The sequence below is a fragment of the Colletotrichum abscissum genome, assembly GCF_030869225.1.
Source record: "Colletotrichum abscissum strain IMI 504890 chromosome Unknown Scaffold_9.1, whole genome shotgun sequence".
Lineage (NCBI taxonomy): Eukaryota > Fungi > Ascomycota > Sordariomycetes > Glomerellales > Glomerellaceae > Colletotrichum > Colletotrichum abscissum.
Genome location: NW_026850536.1, coordinates 1,342,668 through 1,360,820, shown reverse-complemented (window position 1 = coordinate 1,360,820; position 18,153 = coordinate 1,342,668). Strand labels below are relative to the sequence as shown.

Here is an 18,153-nt window from a genome sequence, read left to right as displayed (position 1 = left end):
CCACTGTGTCTCAACTTTAGGCGTCCGGTTGTATTAGAGCTGCCACGTACTTGTCGCAGGACACCTAACCCGCCCGTCTTAGAGTCGTCCCTAAGGTCGTCCCGTAGCATACCAGTACATTGATGCATGTCTGATCCCGGCGGTCTGTCTGACTGGACATGTGTGAGGACACACGGGGGGGTTGGGAGGTCCACGAGGATTGGGCGAGTTCCTTGCGATTGTCTTGGAATCATCAAAAGGGCTGGGTAGTGTTGCAATGCATGTCTCTCACCAGCACGAGCTTTGCTTGTCAGTTTGTACGAGCTACTGCAATTTCTCACACCTGTCTCTCGCTGCCACCTGTCGCCAAGTGAGCTCTATAAGATGAGTGAGCATTGAGCAGCGCATCAGCCGCAACCCCTGATGATGAATGGCTTGATGGTTGAAATAGCAGGAAGGACTGAAGGGACACGACTACGCAGTACGTAGAGGCTCGTGGAGTCGGGGGAAAAGGGTGGGAGACCGTGCACGGCGGGAGCCAAGACAATTAATCTTATCGATAAAGACGAGTTTATCGCAACATCTTATCGCAACATCTTATCGATTATCCAAATTCGCGTCTGGGCCTTTAGGACAGACGCGTCGGGTCAAGTCGAGTACGAAGTACCTGAAGTTAAAGTACCTGAAGGTACTGAATAGAAGACCATTGACCCCTCCACGACCAGAAGCGATTCCCGATCTCCCAACATACAATACAGCCCACCATGTCGAAAGCTATCCTGTCCATTCAGTCAAATGACTCTACAAAGATCAAGGCCACAGTCAACCTGCTGCCTTGTCGTATTCATCACGATGGTCCCGTCGGCGATTCCAACACATTTTGGAACCCTTCCAAGTCAGAAGGTACGTTTTTTTCCATCAACAGGAACGACAATCCTTGAAGCTGACATCTGGACTTTCAGATGGCAAGACAGTAGCGTACTTCCGCGGCAGAAAGCTCCATGGCACGACAGTCAAGTTGCCAGAACAATACCGAGGCGTAGTGATGGAGAGGAGTGCAAAGGTCGAGACACAGCAGCTCGAAGGAGAGGGCGAGGAGGTTGAGGGCGACCTAGTCGAGCTGGGTACCATGGAAACCAAGGCAGAGTTTGACGAGATGGTTATTTGGGGCCACGAGGCGAGTGCAGAGGCGGCCTCTGATCCGTACGTGAGGAGTATAGAAGAATGGCTTGGTGTGGCTGAGTCGGTATGTAAATCTCCAGTCTGCATCTTGCATTCATAACTGACATTTGACACAGATACACTCATACTCACCAGAGGAGACCAAGACTGGTGCGTGAAAAGTCGACAAGGGAACATTCGTTACGGCTTGGAGTCTTTCTCAGCAGCATTCTCCCCGAAGAATACTGAGCAATGAAGCAATGGCATAGTTTAGGCGTTACGGACCATTTCAATACAACAGCAACATCATATAAGCAATATTCTTTCAACAGTTGACCACAGTGGTAAGCCCTCTTCACGATCAATGGCAACACTTCAAGTCCTTCACGGGACGCTGCGAAAGGCATCGATCGCATTTGCAAAGAATTGGCGGCATAATGGCTAGCGTCCAAAAAGAGACTAGCGCAAAATGCAGTCAATTAAAGCCGTCGCGACAGCAACGCGATGCGACGCGACTGCTGCCCCTCACGCGTCGAAATCAATTAAGACCCCTGAGTGAGCAAGTCTCCGCCTCCCCAATGCGAAAAAGGCTCCATCGCATCCCACCACCCAAAATCCCACCTCCACCAAAAAACAACATCCCGCATCTCTGCCTAGCAACCACCGCTTGCGCACTATCAACCCATTGTCGACTTGCGACTCCCCAAACGACAACACTTTACAGTCGCAACAGATACGACATTAATCATGGCTCCCTCCAGCGACGCCGGCCTCCTAATGTCGGACGCCCCGTCCCGTTCGGCTGCTACCCCTAAGCGCTCCTTTATGCCATCCTCATCCGTCGGCGGCAGACCACGGGCGCCGCCCTCCGAGAGCATGGGCGCCCAAAGTGACGATGAGGCCGAGGGCTTCGCCGATGACCAAGTCCCCCGCGGATCAAGAATACCAGATGCTGCAAACATTCCCCGCGTGGAGGACAGGATTGGTCTCATGGTCCAGGACCACTTTGAGACCTTCATCGAAACGCAAGTTGATGGTCCATTTTGTCTTGGCTCTATTAGGCAATTGTTCTAACCACAGGGCTTTGTAGGTTCGTAGAAGAGCCGAGCTCTTCTGCCCCGCCAACATCCAGCGCTGCCACGACAGGCAAGTACTATGTCGCCCAGATCCACGGCATGAGGACATATCAGCTCTCAACATTCTACGTCGACTTCAAGCACCTGACCACATTTACCAATGGAGAGCTGGGCGATGGTATCATGCGCGGTTACTACCGATTCCTTCCTTTCCTCACGGCCGCGCTACACAACATGATCGCCAAGTATGAGCCGCAGTACTTCCGCGAACACAGGCAGCCGACATCCTCAAGCAACCCGACCAACTCAACCGCAAGCCAACTTGGTTCTGCGAGCCAGACGGATATGGGTGAAAAGACGGCCAACCAGCAGACAGACAAGCTCTTCACCATCGCCTTCTACAACATGCCCCTCATCTCAAGAGTGCGCAGTCTTAGGTCGACCAACATTGGCCAGCTGCTCTCCATCTCCGGCACGGTGACGCGAACGTCAGAAGTCCGCCCTGAGCTTTCACTCGGCACATTTGTTTGCGAGGCTTGCAGAACGGTCGTTCCCAACGTCGAGCAGACTTTCAGATACACCGAACCCACCCAGTGCCCCAACATGACTTGCCAGAACCGTCAAGCCTGGCAGCTCGATATCCGTCACAGCACGTTTGTCGACTGGCAGAAGGTGCGAATCCAAGAAAACAGCTCAGAGATTCCCACGGGAAGCATGCCGAGAACAATGGACGTCATCTTGCGCGGAGAGATTGTGGATCGGGCCAAGGCAGGAGAGAAGTGCATCTTCACCGGTGCGCTCATCGTCGTGCCGGATGTCAGCCAAATGGGCCTGCCCGGCTTGAGGCCAAGCACCATTCGCGACGACAACCGTGCTGCCGGTACTGATGCGGGCGGTTCTGGAGTCACTGGTCTCAAGGCGCTGGGTGTTCGCGATCTGACCTACCGCATGGCCTTCCTGGCGTGTATGGTCACTCCCGACACCTCAAATCTGGGCCAGACCGCGAGCGGGCAGGTTGCAGATGTTATCAGCTCCCTGACACAAAACAACGGCAACGACACCTCGGAATCAGTGGACGACATTCAAGCTGCGATCGTCGCTGGCTGGAACCCTGCCGAGATTGAAGAGCTGCGTCAGCTCGTAAGCGAGAAGAACCTTCTCGATCGGCTGGTTGCTTCCATAGCGCCTACTGTATACGGCCATAACACGATCAAGAAGGGTATCCTGCTTCAGCTTTTGTCTGGTGTGCACAAGACCACCGCCGAGGGCATGGAGCTGAGAGGTGACATCAACATTTGCATTGTCGGTGACCCTTCCACATCCAAGTCTCAGTTCCTCAAATACGTTTGTGGCTTTGCACCCCGCGCGGTCTACACCAGTGGTAAGGCTTCTTCCGCTGCTGGTTTGACAGCCGCTGTGGTCAAGGATGAAGAGACTGGAGACTTCACGATTGAGGCTGGTGCTCTGATGTTGGCAGACAACGGTATTTGCGCCATTGACGAGTTCGACAAGATGGACATCGCCGACCAAGTTGCCATCCACGAAGCCATGGAGCAGCAGACAATTTCTATCGCCAAGGCTGGTATCCAGGCCACCCTCAACGCCCGCACCTCTATCCTCGCCGCCGCTAACCCTGTTGGCGGTCGATACAACAGGAAGACGACCCTTCGCGCCAACATCAACATGAGCGCTCCCATCATGTCTCGTTTTGATCTCTTCTTCGTCGTCCTTGATGAGTGTAACGAGACCATTGACCGACATCTTGCCGAGCACATTGTCGGAATCCACCAGCTTCGCGATGAAGCCATCGAGCCCGAGTACAGCACCGAGACCATCCAGCGTTTCATTCGTTTCGCTCGCGCTTTCCGCCCCGAGTTCTCTCCCGAGGCCAAGGAATTCCTCGTTGAGAAGTACAAGGAGCTCCGCGCTGATGACGCGCAAGGCGGCATTGGCAAGAACTCGTACCGTATCACTGTTCGTCAGCTGGAGAGTATGATTCGCTTATCCGAGGCCATCGCCAAGGGCAGCTGCGAGAGTGTAATTACTCCCGACATGGTTGCCCAGGCCTTCGATCTACTCAGGCAGAGTATCATCTCTGTTGAGCATGACGATGTGGAAGTTGATGACGAGGAGGCACCCGAGCAAGGTGCGGCTCTCCTCCGCGCGGCATCTGAAGCGGCTGGTCAGCCGGCCGATGATGAAATGGCCGTCGACAGACCCGAGGGCACGCCAGCACCGGCCAGAGTCAAGCAGACCATCACGTTTGAGAAGTACTCGAGCATGGTCAACTTGATTGTCGAGCATGTCAACGAAGCCGAGGCCGAGAACGGCGAGGGCGTCGAGGGCGAGGCGCTCGTTGAGTGGTACTTGGAGCAGAAGGAGGATGAGCTCAATAGCGTCGAGGAGCACGATTCTGAGAAGGCATTGGCGAAGAAGGTTCTCAAGAGGATGGTCAAGGTATGTGGTGTCCCCGAGTATACGTACAGGGAATCAAAACTAACTCAAACTTGCAGGAAAACATTCTCATGGCTGTCCGCGGCCAAGGCTTGGCAGACGACGACGCACCTGCCGAAGGCACTTCTTCTGGCCCTGTGGAGCCGGCGACTATCGTATATGTGTTGCATCCCAACTGCGCTGTTGAGGAGTTTTGAGTCGAGGGCGGCGTAGACTGGGCCCGTGAATGATTCTGATGAGAAAGAAAACAAAAAGCTGAGAGTATTGTCTGCGACATGTTGGACCTTTTTCATGTGAAGCCTTGGAGGGGATAATGTTGTCGAGCTTGGTTCGTTTTGTCAAGCTTGGGAGTTGGGGCGTTCGGCCACGTAAGGTAGGCCTTGCTCGTCGATGATGGACATAGATGCAGAAAGAAACTTTCGAATATCACGAGGTCTTCATGGTCGTCCAATGCTCATCTACCTCTAAACCTTCATATGTGTGACACTAGGTTCGGACAACATCCGTATTGTCGATCAGATCAATGACACGCGGACCATCCACAATGATATATTGTTATTGAACCCAAGCATCTGAGAACGGCACACTCTGTATTTGGAACATTGGTTTTGTGTGCTAAGATCAATTTGGCGCATCGTCAACTTGAGTGCCGATAAGCTGTGGAGTATTTCAGAGTCCGTTCATAGAGACACTTCTGTATACCAGGAGTATCAGCACATGCTGCTGAATCTTCAAAGTATAAGAAGCTCCCCATGTCCAAGGTTACGTTCTTGGAAGCGCCATTCTCCATCCACCGGCTGGGAGACGAGTCCCTTTCCTCTTCCACGAGCGAGCACTGTTGGGTCACTTATTACTTTAAACACGGAATCCACTCTGGGTGTGTTTTGACGACGACGAAGTTCGGGCGAGTAAGAGCAAGATAGAACCAATGGTGCAAAAGCATATATCCGAACCAACGCCCCTCGCTCGCCAGCTTTGGCTGTCGACGGCGTATATTCCAACGTATACTCTGACGACGATGAGCTTCGATGGAAAGAGCCACCGTCTTAGAGATGGTGTTGATAAATTATTGAAACGAAGCAGGTTGATGACCAGGCATGGAAAAACGGTCACCCCAGCACGAAGTACGGATACAACCAGCTTCCCAGCGAGCAATTGAAAAGGACAAGACCAAACACGTTTCTGGGCCAGTCCATTAATTTCACTGTCAAATACTCTTTTATACTGGATATCCGCAGAGCCGACGGTCGGGACGTGCAACACGGGTACGTGGGCACTTACGACCTCGAAAGCTACCCAACAGCAGATGCAGATCCGAAGTTGCCAGTGCAGCGATTCCGGGGCAAGAAACGATCGTCACACTGAAGACGAATATATTTTTTTGACCCGGCTCCCACCTTCGCAACGCCTTGCCTTGCAGTCATCTGAGGCCTCAAAATCCCTGGCGCAGTTCAAGGACTTGCTTGAAAACAAGGGTATATGAGAAGTTGACGACTATACTCTGGAAGTATATCCTCCTATCCCTAGCTGTGCCCCCCCCCCCCCCCCCCCCCCCCCCCACCCCCCCCCTCCCTTCGCTTTTTTCTGGGCCTCAAAATCCCTGGCGAGGTTGAAGAATTTTTTTGAAAACAAGGGTAATTGAAAATTTGGCCACTAATTTTTGAAAATATTCCCCCCCTTCCCCTCCTTCCCCCCCCCCCCCCCCCCCCTCCTCCTCAGCTTATCCGTAGCGTATTTCCGATAGGCGACGAGGGGAAGAAGATAGGATTGATGTTTTCAGCAGGAACTAAGTAGGACACTCTCCACCTACCGTATTCCAGTGTTGAAACCTCATAGTTGCGACAGATATCGCGAATAGGATTCTTCTGAGCCAAATGAGCTCATATGGCCCCCGCAAGCGATAAGCTTGGAGGAGAATTTACCGCTCCTAGCTATAGACCTCTCTTCTATATCGCCGGGAGGCGGGAGGGTGGACGAGAGGCATTAGGAGCATAATGCAATGCGGTTTGGACTGATGACAGAGATGATGGCCGGCAAGAAGGATATACACGGGTTTCGCTTTTGGTTCAGAAGTCTTATCTCAAGAATGATTAAACTGTCATGTCAGCTGATTTGGGCGAGGCTGACATTTTTAATAGAAGCATCAGATATATATGTTTAAATTGGTCTTATTCATGTCCGTCACGCGACGAACCTCCTGGGAATATATATACAATGTGCAGGCTGGGTAGGACAGAGTCCCCAATCCCGTCCAGAATACTCATCAGCTCAAAAACTAAACATTGCTGGAAAGACGAGAGCCAAGAATAGACCTCATTATTTGGCCAAGCTTAGCTTCGCTGGAGTAAGAAGGGTTGAAACCGACTCTTGGTCTTGTTGTTTTTTCTCTTGCTTTTCTGCAGCTACTTTGTTCTTCGGGTCTTCAATCATCTGGCAATTATCTTTAGAAAAGGGATATAACTCTATTGATGCAGCATAGATGCCAGTCACCACCTCCCACGTCATGTCATGTCGTGTCATGTCATGACCAACTGATTAACCGTCGCGTCTATATACCCAACTCGCCATACCTAAAAGTCAATGCCACATTTAGATGGTATACGGCTTCGCGTCAGTAAAGATCAAGTGAGGCTTCCTCTTAGCCAGGTCGAGAATCGTCTCGGCAAAGACGCCGTTGGCCCCTATCAAAAGTCAGCATCACAGCTCACAATGTCGTCAAAACCAGGTATTTTAGTGTCTTACATGCGAACCAGCTTCCTGTATTATGTGATTAGCATGATAGTTGGTGAAGCGGGCTCGACGAGACTTACGAGTATAAGCAGAAATACGTCCGACATCAACACTCTCGTGAACCAAACCGAGCTTAGCAGAGTTCAGGACAAAGTCAAGACACTCGGTAATTTCCTGGTCATTCTCGGATGTCTGCGCCTGGATCAAAAGACTCATTGGCCAGGCGTTGGAGAGCCCAATATGGGGTCCTGGAACACCGTCAGTTTCAACACACTCCGACGTATCAAAGACAAAAGACTCACCTCCGATTCCATGGAAGGCAGCACCCTCGAGGTAGTAAGGGTTGCCAGTCTTCTCCAAAAGCATCTTCCTGGTGTTCTTGTACGTCTGATCATCCGCAGGCAAGAACCCCATGAGAGGAAGCGCCAGCAGCGACGGGTAATTCGCATCATCCATGAGAATGGACGAACCGTACCCGTCAACCTCGTACGCAAAGACGTCTCCGTACTTGGCGTGCTTGACCACACCATTATTCCACACGCCGTCAGCGATTGTCTGGCTCCACTTGTCCACCGTCTGCGCGAGGACGTCCTTGCCGGCCGCCTTGAGGAATATGGACGTGCGCTTCAGCTCCACGGCCATCATGGCGTTCGCCGGAATAAAAAAGCCGAGGATCGTGGCGTCATCGCTGGGCCGGAAAGCAGACCTCACGAGACCCGTGCCGTTGTTCAGCGGGTTACCGACGCCCTTGAGGTTCAGCGTCTCGGTGCCCGCGTCCGTCTTGCGCTGGAAGGTGTACTCGTTCTTCTGGAAGCGGCCCGTCTCCGGGTCGAACGTGGAGCGGGACTGCTCCTCGAGTACGTTGAGCACCGTCTCGAGAGCCATGAACCACCTGCCCGTCATGAAGTCCTTGGACTCGGTGTGCTCGTAAAAGTCGTTGCCCAGCGCGAGGAAATGCGCCAGCGAATCCAGCTCGTACTTGCACTCGAACACAAACGAGGGCTCGTAGATGGGGTGCACCGTGTCGTCCTGTCCGTTGTGGCTCGGCTGCAGGTTCGCGATCGGAGGGGGCTGGAAGGCGTTGCAGTACGGCGACTCGATGACGTACTCGGCCTGCGTGTTGATGGCGCCCAGGATCAGCTTGAAGATGGCGGGATCTTTCTTGGCCAGCGCCTGGTAGGGTGAGAGCTGGTTCGTGCTGTCGCGCAGCCACTCGGCAATGATGTCGCCCGTAATGATGAAGGACTGCGGCCCCTCCCATTTGCCCTCGTCGCGCAGGCTGCGGCCCTTGAGATCGACGAATCTGGTATCAGTCCCATCCGTATGGAACTTGACAGTGGTGTCTGTCGTGGAAGGGAACGCGTTCTCGAATAGTCTGGCCAGGTCGGGGTCCTTCATTCTGGATGTGACGTCCTTGATGACCTGCTCAATGGCATCGGAGTGGAAAGTACGGCATCGTGGATCGGGTCGTTGGTAGGGCAGGCCAAGGGGGCCTTCGCTCAGGGGCTTACTAGCGACACACACATAGTCTTAGCATTTATTCGTGGCCTTAAGAGGAACGGCCAAGGCCAGAGTCGCAAACTCACTGGGGGTATGTGGAATACTGCGCATAGTTTGGACATGCTTCGCGATCCTCGCCAGTCAGAGGTTCTTGCGCCGCGTAGGTCTGGCCGACCAGCAGACCCAGGGGTAGCAGCAGGTCAAATACTGTGCGTAAGGACATGGCTGCGAGAGCAATGTTGCCTGGCAGGTAAAGGCACGGGAGGGAAAAGAGAACAAAATTTGAGTCTATGTCCGCATGGGTATCAATCGCCGAGGAAACCCTTCGCAGTGCAGAGAGATCGTGGCAGGGTCCAGCAACAGAAACAAAAAAGCGATCGTGTTACGAAGCAATGTGCGACGTTGGGTTGACGCGGAAAATAGGACGAGGAGCTCCCTGCCAGCCAGGTGTCCGCTGCGTTTTTTGGGGGATGCCGCAGCGTCACTGTGGTCCCTTGCAGGAGCTCTGACCGGGGTTGCGTATTTTAGCGTCGCATCTTGACGACTCAGGCCCACTGCGGGGTGACGCGGGGCGACCTCCGGCGTCCGTGCCGCTCCCGGGCCGGCGCTGTTTCTCCTAGTCACGCCAGTGCTATTTCAACCTCTGTGATCTAGAGGCAGTAATTGCCCGCAGTTACAGCCAATAAGAGATCCATTGGTAACAAAATCGTTGGACAAATCGCGGATATCTGCATGTGACAGCTTGCTTTACTGTGGAACTCTAGAGCTTATCTTGTAGACAACGTTTCTCTCCTTTTTCTTTCATGCCAAGTCTCCATCAAGCCTCTTGACATGGGCCCCCAAAATCTTTCCCCGGCATTCATTTCTTGCCAAAGAAGGACATGATGTTGCCCTGTCCCTTTGGAGCAGGCTTCTTCGGCTTCGCAGCTTGGCTTCCAGAACTTGGCGCAGATGAAGTCTTGGCCACCTTTGCGGGAGGCGGGGGTGCCTCGTCTTCTGAGAACTCTTCCCAAGCAGGTTCCTGGATAGTGACTAGTAGACTGTTGTTAGCTTTGAGAAAACTCAAGGGAGTATTGCCAAACTTACCAAGGTAGCCCTGATCGTCCATAATCTGCTTCTTCTTCATGACTCTCCGCTTACCACGCCGACGGCCGTCGCCTGTGCTAGAAACGACTTCCGCTGGTTCAGGTTTCGCTTCTGGCTCGGGAGCCTCCTCCAATGGCTCATCCATCGGCTCGTCCTCCTCCTTCTCTTCGGGCTCTTCCTCTTCCTCGCTCTCTTCCATCATCAATTTCAGCTCAGCCTCGCGGTCCTTTCGCGACTTTCTTCCAGAATTGGCAGGGGCTTTTGCGGCGGGAATGTCTTCATCGTCATCCTCGCCATCATCAGATAGTGCGGGCGTCTCGACGGGTGCCGGTTTCGGGGCCTCTTTCGGCTTGCTTGCAGCCTTGGCTGCGGCTTTGGCAAACATGCCCGAAATGCCAGACGAGCCACTCTTCTTTAATGCTGGTGGCGCCGCGCCCTTCTTCGTTGCCGCCGTGGACGTGGGTGTCTCTGTGGTTTGCGTCTTGGTCTCTTTCTTGACAGGTACTTCTGCCTTGGAGTCAAGGGCTGCGGGCTTGACTGCGGGAGGTGCTACCTCCTTCTTGATAGGCTTGGCCGCCGGTGCTGGAGCAGCAGGTGTAGGTACTGGTCCTCTTCCTTGGCGGGTGCGTTTGCGGACATTGGGATTGGTGATGGTACCGTATGTCTCTGCCATGGATGCACTCTCATTCGTCGACTGCTCCTTGATTTGTTGATGAACGTCTGCTAAAAGTTGCAAGTCCTGGGGCACTGGTCAATGGTTGTCACTAGACGGAGGAGAATAAAGGCTTACTCTGGTAGGATGCCTCGCCAAACTGTAGATATGGAATGAGGTCACCTCTTCGTAAGTGGCCAGAGTGTCTAAGAAAGGTCAGTAATGTGAGAAAACAGTGGAATAAGAAGCTTCTAATTACCCTTTAGGAGGTCGCCAGGGACAAGAGACATGGAGTGGGTGACAACATCTTCAGGAGTTTCGACATCAGGGGGAGAGCTGGCCATTTCAATATCGCCATCATCTTGGACCTTTTGTTGTGCTGGTTGGGTTCCATAGATCAGGTAGGTTGCATGGATTGTGCCAGGGCGCATCCCATTCTGTGACCGGTGGAAGTCATAGAGCATTCTATCAAAAGGTCAGCAGCTGTTGCACTAGTCAGTGGAATGAAGCTCCTTGAACTGACCCTTTTGCTGTGTTAACATGAACCTTGAGTGCCCGGCTGAGGCTTCGATATGTGACCTGGGATATTTGTGAGCACCAGTTTGACGGCCATCATGGGAATGTCGTAGCTTACAATTTTCTCCTCACTCAGGATCTGGTCAGCCAGATACTTTTTGTATTCCTCCATGGTAAAGTTGTCTGATTGTTCTCCCGATAAGACTTGAAGTGGCCCAATGTGAAGTGACTGGAGCTCGTCAAAGAACAAGGCGACACCTTTTGCAGGGAGTTGTCACGATGATTCCCTGTGAAGAAGGTACAAGGTGGTGAGGGACCTACCTGCTCTGAGAAGACGCGTCGGGCCAAAGACAAAGACGCGACCCCACTATTTCTTCTTAATTGATTTTCTGCGCACACCCCCCTGCTGGGGCCATTCAGGAGAGTGCGATTGGTGACGTTATCCACTAATTCTACACCTCCCGGTCTTCAAATCCCTGACACTTTCCCAATGAGCGCGCCACTCGACGCGACTTTCCCATCCTCTCCAAAAGCTCTCTGAAGCCTTTGCCTCTGGACATCCTTGTTACTATTGCCCGAGGTCTTTACTCAAATCGTCAGCTCAGACACCCAAAGTCTTTTCCAAGCGACTTGTGCCTCGAGAGTACCGATCGCCGACGAATATACATACATATACTTACTCACGCTTGACTTCTGTCACGAATCCCCCAGTCCAGTCGCCCATAATGGCAGACAAATTCGAGGACGTCCCAGACTCAACAGATTGGCTCTCTACACCCCTCCCCGCTCTCTCAGCAGTCGAAGCCTCCTTACGATGCCAGGTCTGTAAGGACTTCTTCAAGACACCAATGGTCACATCATGCTGCCATACCTTTTGCTCCCTCTGCATCCGTCGCGCCTTGTCCAACGACGGCAAGTGCCCTCTCTGTCGGGCTTCGGACCAAGAGTTGAAGCTGAGGAGTAATTGGTCTCTCGAGGAGGTTGTCGACTCGTTTGTCAAGGCCAGGAAGGATACGCTACACTTTGCTAGGACGGCGGGCCAGAACGACCAGCGAGAACCCAGCGGCAGTGTGGCCAAGAGGAGGATGGCTGAGGAAAGCGGCGACCAGCAGCCAGAGACCAAGCGCCTTAGGAGTTCGGCGAGGCTCAGCAGGACTAGATCTGGACAGGCAGCCGCCGCGCCCGTACATGAGGTCGATGAGGTTGACGAGATGGAGGAAGTACAGGAGGACAACGAGTCAGAGGACGCAGATTTCGGTAAGACAATGCCCTTCTTTACCAAGCGCTTCACTTGACCACCCTTCTAACACATATCGGTCCCAGCTCCCGAGGATGGTCTGGTCCCATGCCCCATATGTAGCACCCGCATGAAGGAAGCCCAAGTCTTCCGCCACCTCGACACCTGCGACGGCTCAAAACCACCCCCACGACAACATACAGCCCAAGCCCGCACAAGCGCAAGCCGTACCCCGACACCAAACACACCCGCCCGCGGCGCCGGCCCCAGCAGATCGCATCCGGCCCCCGAACGCCTCCCCGCCCTCGCCTACTCCATGCTCAAAGACGTCGCCCTGCGCAAAAAGATGTCGGATCTCGGTCTCTCCGTCACAGGCGGGCGCGTCCAACTAGAAAAGAGACATAAAGAATGGGTGACGCTGTGGAACGCGAACTGCGACTCGGCGCGACCGAAGCGGAGGACGGAGCTGCTGCATGACCTCGACGTGTGGGAGCGCACGCAGGGTTCCAAGGCAGCCATGTTTGTGAAGCCGGGCGTCGCGGTCAAGGACAAAGAATTTGACGGCGTGGCCTGGGCGGCAAAGCATGATACCTCGTTCAAGGATCTAATCGCAAATGCGCGCAAGTCCAGAGCGCAGGCCAAGCCGAAGAGCGAGGAAGAAGAGGAAAAGGAGACAGCTACTCCAAAGTCAGAAGATGGCGGAGCTGCCTCAGCAGAGACTGGTGCTCCCAAGCTGGATTCAGAGAGGAGTGACGCGGCGGTGATTGATCTGACAGAGCAACCAAGAGATACCTCCAGAGAAGGCGGCGTAGACGAAGCTCCCCCGGGATCCATGATGCAGGTCGACAATCCGGCACTCAAACCGCAGGTCCCAGCATCGACGTATTACCTACAGGACGGCTTTTCAGAGCCTCAGATACCCAGCGGTCAGGAGGCGCGGTGACATTCAGCGTGGTAATTGCATGACATAGCGCTTTCTTCGTTACTATACCCTGCCGACTGTGAGATATACAGACTTTGCTTCAATACAAAACCCAGCAAAGAAACGCCGTGATCTGAACCCTATGGTTCATGAATACAAATGCGTGATGAGACCCCGACGTGATATGATGCCAGCCATCCCTTTCACTGCGCAGGCATCGGCTTCTCCCGCTCTCTCTCCCTCTCCTCGAGCCCCATCCTCTCCAAACTCTCCGCCGTCTCCCCCGTCGGCGACTTGGCGTCCTGCCTCTCAACAGGCTCCGCAACAGGCGTCTTCAAATCCGCCATCTCGGCCTCAAGCCTCCTCCTCGTCTCCTCAGCCTCCCTCTCCTCCCTCGCCTCCCTCTCCTTCCGCTCCGCCGCCTCAACCTTCTCCCTCTCCTCGCGCTCCATAGCCTCAAGCTCCTCATCCACCTCGAACTCATCCACCACAGGCGCAGCACCAGCCTCGGAGATGATCTTGCCCACCTCGTCCACCTCGCCCATCTGCTCCCGCAACCGGTCCACCACGTCCCCGACCCGGTCCGCGCCGCCGACCTTCTCGTTGAGCCCCTTGAGCGCGCCCGCGCTCGCCTCCATGACGCTGACGAGCTGGACGTTGTCCCGCGCCTCTTGTATCCTCGCCGCCACGTCCTCGAGCTGGTTCAGCGTCGCGAAGCGCTTCTCGAGCGACGCTTCGGTCATTTTTTTCGACTTGAGCGCCGCCAGCGCGGCAACCTTGTTCTTTTTGACGACGGCTTCCTTGGCTGTTGCCGCGAGCTCGTCCACGCGGGATGTGAGGAGGGCCGTCTGCTGCTTCATGTCGGCGATGAGTTCCTTTAGCGACGAGACGGCCGCGTCTTCCTCGGTTATCGTCGTCTCGTCCTCGTCCGTGCTCGATCCCTTTATCCTGACAACCTTCCCGTCGTAGACCACGATCCCCTTGTCCCGTGAGAGGAAGACCAGCAAGATATCCACGTCCGTCTCGGATAACCTCCGATCCTGCACCAGCGCATCCGCAAATGTCTTTTGGAAATGCGTCTTCGTATACGTCCTGTCGAACCTTGAATCCGCAGAGGTAACCCTCTCCGCAAGGCTCTTCGCCGTCGCCTCGACATTCCTCAACACCACAAACCGCCCCTGCGGAACCCTGTCCTCGCCCGAGGTAGACTTGCCTGCAAACAGCTGTCCCGCCGCCCACGAGACCACGCTCCACGGCACCTGCGCCCACGTCTTACCCGCATAGATGCTCTCCTTGGCCTTTGTGAACTCGTCGAGCGGGTACAGGTCCTTGTCGGCGACGGCCTCCCTGACGACGGTGCCGAGCGCGAGCGGACGGCCAAACTGTTTACTCTCGAGGGACCGCACGAGCTGCTCGTCGACGTTGACTACCAACAGGTTCGGCGCCGAGAGCTGCGAGGCGATGCGGCCTTCCCACGCTGCGCGAGCGAGGGCTTGGCGCCAGGCGCTGACGTTGGCCTGGAAGCCATCTGGGTTCAGGGTTCGTTGGGGGCGGAAGTCGGAGTAGAGAGCTGGCAAACGGGCCCTGCGCAGGCAAAGGCATTAGTATACGGCTGGACTCGGAGCTTGGGGGATGATATGAGTGAGCGAGTGAGAGAAACACGAACTTGCGAAAGTTTTGGTCTCTTTCGACGAGAAAGTCGGCGAGCTCTCCCATATTGGCCGAGTGACGTCGGGGTCTGTCGAGAGACTTCACAATAGGTTGTGTCGAATGTCGAATGTAGCTGCGTTTCGACCTCGGGTCGGCTGGAGGGGGGATCTCCTCAAAAGGTCCCAGTGACGAGGGGGAGAAAGTAAACTTCGAACGAGCAAAAGAAAAGGCAATCAGGAATAGGTTCAAAATAGGACTGTCGTGCTCCGCAAGGCCTAGAAACTCCCCATCGAGCTCAAACGAAGTAGGAGAGAAGCAATTGGTTTGGCGGGACAGTGGGGGAAGCTGCCTTATCGGCGTGGGCTCAGCAGTCTTTCTCCTATCGGTTGCCGGTGAGATCATTGCTGGGTCCAAGGGTCCCCAGTGACAACTGACAAGTGTGTCCAGGTGCCTGACCTCGAGCAGGGGATTAGCGCAGGTACGTACTGACCACTACCTTGGCGTAGAAGATGCCACCAAACGACATTTACACAAAACTTGGGCACCAGGTCTAACTACGAGCAAGGCAGTTAATGCAAAGAGGGAGGAACGATGGCTTCAAGACGGATACCTTGGATTAAATGAGAATTTGGGGTATCAAACGAAGAAGGAGCAGGCATGGCTTCTGGCTGCATGCCTTACTTTGTCTGCATTCTACTATAATTCGTCCTGACCAAAGAAATGAACAATCACAGTGCAAGGACAACAATACTGAAAAGAGGCAGCGACAGTGGTTGTAAATGCTATTAATCCGCTTCGTAAACGCATCTACTAATCACTTCTTTCGCCCATCGCTGCACCTCCGCCACTCCAACCGATCCAAGTCGTGTTAGCCAAACTCGTCTTGCACCGATCCGTCACCCTTCTCTTTGACGGGTGACACAACGTCATGCAACGGCGCAGTCTCAAGGCTTGCGACAGGTGCTCCTCCACGACCCATCATGCTAGTTCTTCTTGACCTGAAATCCATAGTCTCACTCTCTTCAACGAGGACTTCCTCCACGTCTTGTGATGGGGACTCGTCGCCTCCATTTCCATCGTCCACATCGAGCTTCTCATCGAGCTGATGCTGTAGGCCAGCCACGAATTCGTTGGCAAGGCTGAATTTGGAGACGCCATTTTCGTGCGGAAGCTCCGAGTAGATCCGCGAGGCTTCATTGAGACACCGCTGGGACTGTATGTACTTCTGTTGCAGATCCCATGCCTCGCCGCCGAGGATACACCACATGGCCGACTTTCTCTTCCGGTGGCCCCACGAGCCTGAGCCGACGCCCGGTTTTGAGGCGTAGCAGACGGCGAGTCGCTCCTTCATGAGAGCATCGCCGACGGGGCCGAGGATCTTGGAGTCGAGGAGGCGGATGCCCCATCTCACAGCGTCGTCAACGCTACTGCCGCCCCTAAGCCGCAGAAGCTCGATTCCGAGCGTCAATGATCTCAGTGCCCCAAAAGGGGAGCTGCAACGTGTGTAGTAAGAGTAGAAGGCGGCTTCCAACATCTGGTCGATCGTTTCGGCGCGGGATTTGGAAGGCAGATTTTGCGGCATGATAAGGAGACTGGCGGCGGCCATCTCGTTGGCTGCCGCGTGGTACTTCCAGGCCTTTGCGTCGCTAAAGTCGGACCTTAGGAGATCATATGTTGAGTGCGCTAGTTTCCAGTCCCGGAGCATGAAGGCGAAGTCGGCTAGCTTTCGCATGATGGCTTCTGAAGCATCTGGTCGGTAGAATCCGAGCGCGTCATAAGCGCTTGATGACCCGCTACCTCCCACGACGGAATTCCTTGAGCTACTGCCGAAGCCTCCCCATTTCCGCGACAGATTCATGAACCTTCCCGTAATTCCTCTTCTACGAGATGCGACTTGATCGTTCCACAGCGACACATGGCGCTCCATGGTAGGTATGATAGACTGCGTAACCATCTCTCTCACAAAGGTGCGAATCGCCGTGGCATCCGACTCGAAGATGTATCTTGTCGGGTCCTCAAAGTCTTCTCGTTCCTCGCTGTTTCGGATGTCCTTCAGTTCTTCGGCTGCCGACATCCAATCGCTCCGCGGCAGAGGTATGCTATCGTCATCGGTCTCTGCGCTCTGCGTGCTTCTCAACCGCAGCAAATGGCAGTGTAGGCCGAGATGACGCTTCATTTGGTCGAATAAGGCCAGTGAACGGGTGACGTCGTCGCGCTCTTCATCGTGTACCAACACGTAGTATCGAAGATAGTCTCCGTCTACCCACACTGGCAGTCTGTTCTCCCCAGTGCTCGTGTCATTGTAAAGTTTGCGCAGATCTTCTATCGGTGATGGACTCCGCGAGCTGATGGCAATCACGCAGGCCACTGGATGCGCAAAGGTCTCGTGAGGTGACACGGGTATGCCCGATAAGAGTCTCCGCAGGTATAATGAGTAGTATGGGGAAGTAGCCTCCACGTCCAGGCCCTGTCTCGTCAATCCGTGGTGCGGGGTGTTGAGGAATGACTCTTCAGCGTAAGACAGATGGCTGTCCACCACCGCTTCAACGTCGTCGTAGTGGCTCTTCGATTTTGAGACAGATCCGGCTTGTCCGTTGGTCGCCGCAGATTGCGTGCCTTGCGAAGCGTTCGAACCAGGGTGCTCGATGTTGTCTCCAAACTTGGTGAACCGAACCGAGTAGTCCTCCCATGATTTACTCGCACCGTTGCTGTCTCTGATGGTGACCTTGCCCTGCACCTGTTCTCCGAAAGGGCGCAGAAGCTCCCACAATCCGTTCTTGAAACCCTTGTCGGTCGCGAGCTCCTCGGTATCTGGCGAGGCGTAAATCGCAACATGGGGGACATAGGCTTTCATGATCAAGTTACGCGGATCGCCGGGGCTGTCGGAAGCATTCTCGATGAGCGAGCGAGCTGCTGGTCCGCCAAAGACAGAGCCGGACATTGTGCTTCGGGCCGGGGAGCCTCGTCCCATGGGAGACCCTGAGCGTGATCCGGGAGGCGTCAAAGTGGAAGCGAAGAGCGGCGCGACAGAGGGGTTGGATCTTCGGTATGGTAACGTGACCTCGGATTGTGCCAGCGGGTGGCCTTCGGGAACAGACTGCCTCTTGGGCGGTCTTCCAGTCGAGGCGGCCATGGGCATGGCGGGGAGCGACTCGATTGGCGAGGCCTCATTGTCCGGGGACTGCATGAC

The 18,153-nt window shown here is 54.5% G+C and overlaps 7 protein-coding genes across 7 annotated transcripts; 3 read left to right on the top strand and 4 right to left on the bottom strand.

Moving 5' to 3' along the window:
• Positions 1-743: 743 nt before the first annotated feature.
• Positions 744-1,319, top strand: CABS01_04936 (ribonuclease H1/H2 small subunit; the record flags this gene model as incomplete). The annotated part of the gene is made up of 3 exons (XM_060538306.1): positions 744-882; positions 942-1,225; positions 1,278-1,319. The coding sequence occupies 3 exons, from the start codon at positions 744-746 to the stop codon at positions 1,317-1,319; spliced, it is 465 nt and encodes a 154-aa protein (XP_060389968.1).
• Positions 1,320-1,887: 568 nt separating this feature from the next.
• CABS01_04935 (MCM2/3/5 family protein) lies at positions 1,888-4,867 on the top strand (the record flags this gene model as incomplete). Its single annotated transcript, XM_060538305.1, has 3 exons — positions 1,888-2,176; positions 2,221-4,673; positions 4,730-4,867. The coding sequence occupies 3 exons, from the start codon at positions 1,888-1,890 to the stop codon at positions 4,865-4,867; spliced, it is 2,880 nt and encodes a 959-aa protein (XP_060389967.1).
• A 2,392-nt stretch (positions 4,868-7,259) lies between these two features.
• On the bottom strand, positions 7,260-9,123 carry CABS01_04934 (uncharacterized protein; the record flags this gene model as incomplete). The annotated part of the gene is made up of 5 exons (XM_060538304.1): positions 7,260-7,351; positions 7,413-7,427; positions 7,481-7,648; positions 7,703-8,910; positions 8,987-9,123. The coding sequence occupies 5 exons, from the start codon at positions 9,121-9,123 to the stop codon at positions 7,260-7,262; spliced, it is 1,620 nt and encodes a 539-aa protein (XP_060389966.1).
• A 636-nt stretch (positions 9,124-9,759) lies between these two features.
• CABS01_04933 (DNA polymerase subunit Cdc27) lies at positions 9,760-11,326 on the bottom strand (the record flags this gene model as incomplete). The annotated part of the gene is made up of 6 exons (XM_060538303.1): positions 9,760-9,932; positions 9,987-10,725; positions 10,777-10,844; positions 10,898-11,103; positions 11,162-11,217; positions 11,273-11,326. The coding sequence occupies 6 exons, from the start codon at positions 11,324-11,326 to the stop codon at positions 9,760-9,762; spliced, it is 1,296 nt and encodes a 431-aa protein (XP_060389965.1).
• Positions 11,327-11,879: 553 nt separating this feature from the next.
• On the top strand, positions 11,880-13,334 carry CABS01_04932 (DNA repair protein rad18; the record flags this gene model as incomplete). The annotated part of the gene is made up of 2 exons (XM_060538302.1): positions 11,880-12,411; positions 12,478-13,334. 2 exons carry the CDS (start codon positions 11,880-11,882, stop codon positions 13,332-13,334), a joined length of 1,389 nt encoding a protein of 462 aa, XP_060389964.1.
• Positions 13,335-13,516: 182 nt separating this feature from the next.
• CABS01_04931 (Snf7 family protein) lies at positions 13,517-15,365 on the bottom strand (the record flags this gene model as incomplete). The annotated part of the gene is made up of 2 exons (XM_060538301.1): positions 13,517-14,897; positions 14,980-15,365. The coding sequence occupies 2 exons, from the start codon at positions 15,363-15,365 to the stop codon at positions 13,517-13,519; spliced, it is 1,767 nt and encodes a 588-aa protein (XP_060389963.1).
• A 466-nt stretch (positions 15,366-15,831) lies between these two features.
• CABS01_04930 (TRAPP complex protein TRS85) lies at positions 15,832-18,150 on the bottom strand (the record flags this gene model as incomplete). The annotated part of the gene is made up of 1 exon (XM_060538300.1): positions 15,832-18,150. One exon carries the CDS (start codon positions 18,148-18,150, stop codon positions 15,832-15,834), a length of 2,319 nt encoding a protein of 772 aa, XP_060389962.1.
• Positions 18,151-18,153: the final 3 nt, after the last annotated feature.